General features: G+C 42.9%; 1 protein-coding gene across 1 annotated transcript in view; it reads left to right on the top strand.

Moving 5' to 3' along the window:
- Nucleotides 1-2,150, top strand: part of LOC145395315 (uncharacterized) — a 46,989-nt gene extending 44,839 nt beyond the window's left edge. Inside the window, exons 5-6 of the mRNA XM_080268993.1 lie at nucleotides 637-816; nucleotides 1,855-2,150. Coding sequence (XP_080125119.1) covers nucleotides 637-816; nucleotides 1,855-2,150 — 476 coding nt within the window. The remainder of the gene's footprint in view (nucleotides 1-636; nucleotides 817-1,854) is intronic.
- Nucleotides 2,151-2,365: the final 215 nt, after the last annotated feature.

Here is a 2,365-nt window from a genome sequence, read left to right as displayed (position 1 = left end):
AGGTTAGGTGAGGCGAGACAAGGCAAGGTGAGGTGAGGTGAGGTGAGGTGAGGTTACATGAGGTGAGTTTAGGTTACGTTAGGTTAGGTTAGGTGAGGTGAGGTGGTGAAGTAAAATGAGGTGAGGTTAGGTTAGGTGAGGTCAGGTTACATGAGTTTGTGAATGCTGGCCACGGGCTCAAGAACACAGGTAATAGACAGGTAACTGAGAACACATAAGGAGTAATTCAGTAACGGGTAGCCTACTCAGGTAACACAGTTCAAACATAAACAACAATAAGAAGCCAGCTGGCCCATACTAAGCAGTTCGTGCCAAAGGGTATGACTGGGCTATAATAATAAAAACTCATTTGCAGTCAGTCAGTGATCTAACCTACTCTGTCCAACGTAACCTAACTACTGCCAACTCAGGCCAACCTAACTTAACCCAGCCTAACCTAAGGCAACCCAACTCATCCTAACCTACTCTAACTTTACCTAACCTAACCTAGATCAACCCAACTCACCCTAAGCTAGTCACCTATCCATGCCTAACTAAATGGAGTCTAACCTATGTCTCCAAATCCTATCCTAATCCCAGATAACCTAACCTAACCTAACCTTTTCTAACAGCCTAACCTATCGTTCTTCTCGGCAGTGGTGGACGAGGAAAGTAACAAATTTCTGTGCCGTGTGTGCTCCAAAACGTTCAGCCTGCAGCGCCTTCTGAACCGCCATATGAAGTGCCACTCGGACGTGAAGCGCTACCTCTGCACCTTCTGCGGCAAAGGCTTCAACGACACCTTCGACCTCAAGCGACACACCAGGACACATACAGGTTGGTACTGACACCTATACATCTTGGTTGAATCTTAAGCAACTGGACTTTAATATCTTCAGGTTATTTCATATTTCGTTGGTACTTTCTCCCCATTACTGAACGACTTTTTTCGGATCTGGAGAGACTTTTCAGACTGGATGTGGTTGATACAGCCTTCATTAACCTCATTAAATAGACAAACCTTTAATCAGCTAAGAAAATTGTCTGGGAGTAACAAAAATAAAATCAAAGTTATGTCACGGGAATAAGTGGATGAATAATAAGTAAGACAAATACATCACTGTCATCAGGCATTTTGCAACATTGTATATATATATATATATATATATATATATATATATATATATATATATATATATATATATATATATATATATATATATATATATATATATATATATTTAGAATGTTTATAGTTGGTTTGTTTTCACCTGAGGGTACTACACCACTCATACAGCCTGAATACTTAGCCATGGTTGTGTGACATTTATTGAGTCTTAGTTATGAGGTAAGAATGAGTCTTCTTGCTTACTGGTCAAATTTATCCTTCAATCTAATTACATCTGACCATTAACTGAACTGAAAGAGCTAGGGATCATTGTCAGACGAGATTAAACAGACTCTAGCAATGTAGTGTTTTATCAGTGCCAGTCAGGGTGAAGGACATGTGTTTTGTGCCCTGATTAAAATTTCTAAGGCAGCTGTGGTGTTTCTGATCACGAGTGCCACCACGGACGCGGCTAGTCACCTACCCCTAACCTTTTCTTGGGGACGGATTTCTCTCAGAATGAATGTTTATCAGAGAAGCCTGCGTCCCAAAATAGATACGTGGCTATGTTCTATTTCTTGTCTCTGTGTGTCTCGCTGCCTGCCTCTTCATCTTGTTCTCTGTCTGCCTCCTCCTTCCATATTGTTCTGTCTACATCTTCCCCTCCATATAATTCTGTCTGCATCTTCCCCTCCATGTCGTTCTCTGTCTGCCTCTTCTTCCACTCCGTCTTGTTCTCTGTCTCACGATGCCCTTCCCTTTTTCAGGTGTCCGTCCATACAAGTGCAACCTCTGCGAGAAGTCCTTTACGCAGCGATGTTCCCTCGAGTCCCACTGCCTCAAAGTCCATGGAGTCCAACACAGCTACGCCTACAAAGAACGCCGCTCCAAGGTCTATGTTTGCGAGGAATGCGGTCACACTACAGGGGAACCCGAATGTCACTACATGCACCTCAAAGACAACCATCCATACAGCCCAGCACTACTAAAATTCTACGATAAACGCCACTTCAAGTTCAACAACTCTAATTTCACCAACGTCCTGCTAATGAGTCAGACGTAGGAACACGCGTGAGTCTGCAGAAATGTCCAAAAATTAACTTATCAGCCATGATGGTGGTGATTGATTGTTTTGGTGGGGGACAGACATGCTCGGCACCTGTCTGATTCGTCCCCCTCCCCCCCACTGCTACAAGTCTGAATTCACCAATGTTCTGCTACCGAACTGGAAGTTGAGAGAAACGCAACTTTGCAGAAATGTTAATAATTATTGGTGAT

The sequence above is a fragment of the Coenobita brevimanus genome, chromosome 30 (assembly GCF_032717465.1).
Source record: "Coenobita brevimanus isolate Jiangsu-jjx chromosome 30, ASM3271746v2, whole genome shotgun sequence".
Classification (NCBI taxonomy): domain Eukaryota; kingdom Metazoa; phylum Arthropoda; class Malacostraca; order Decapoda; family Coenobitidae; genus Coenobita; species Coenobita brevimanus.
Note: the sequence above shows the minus strand (reverse complement) of the source record. Positions and strands in the feature narration are given on the sequence as shown.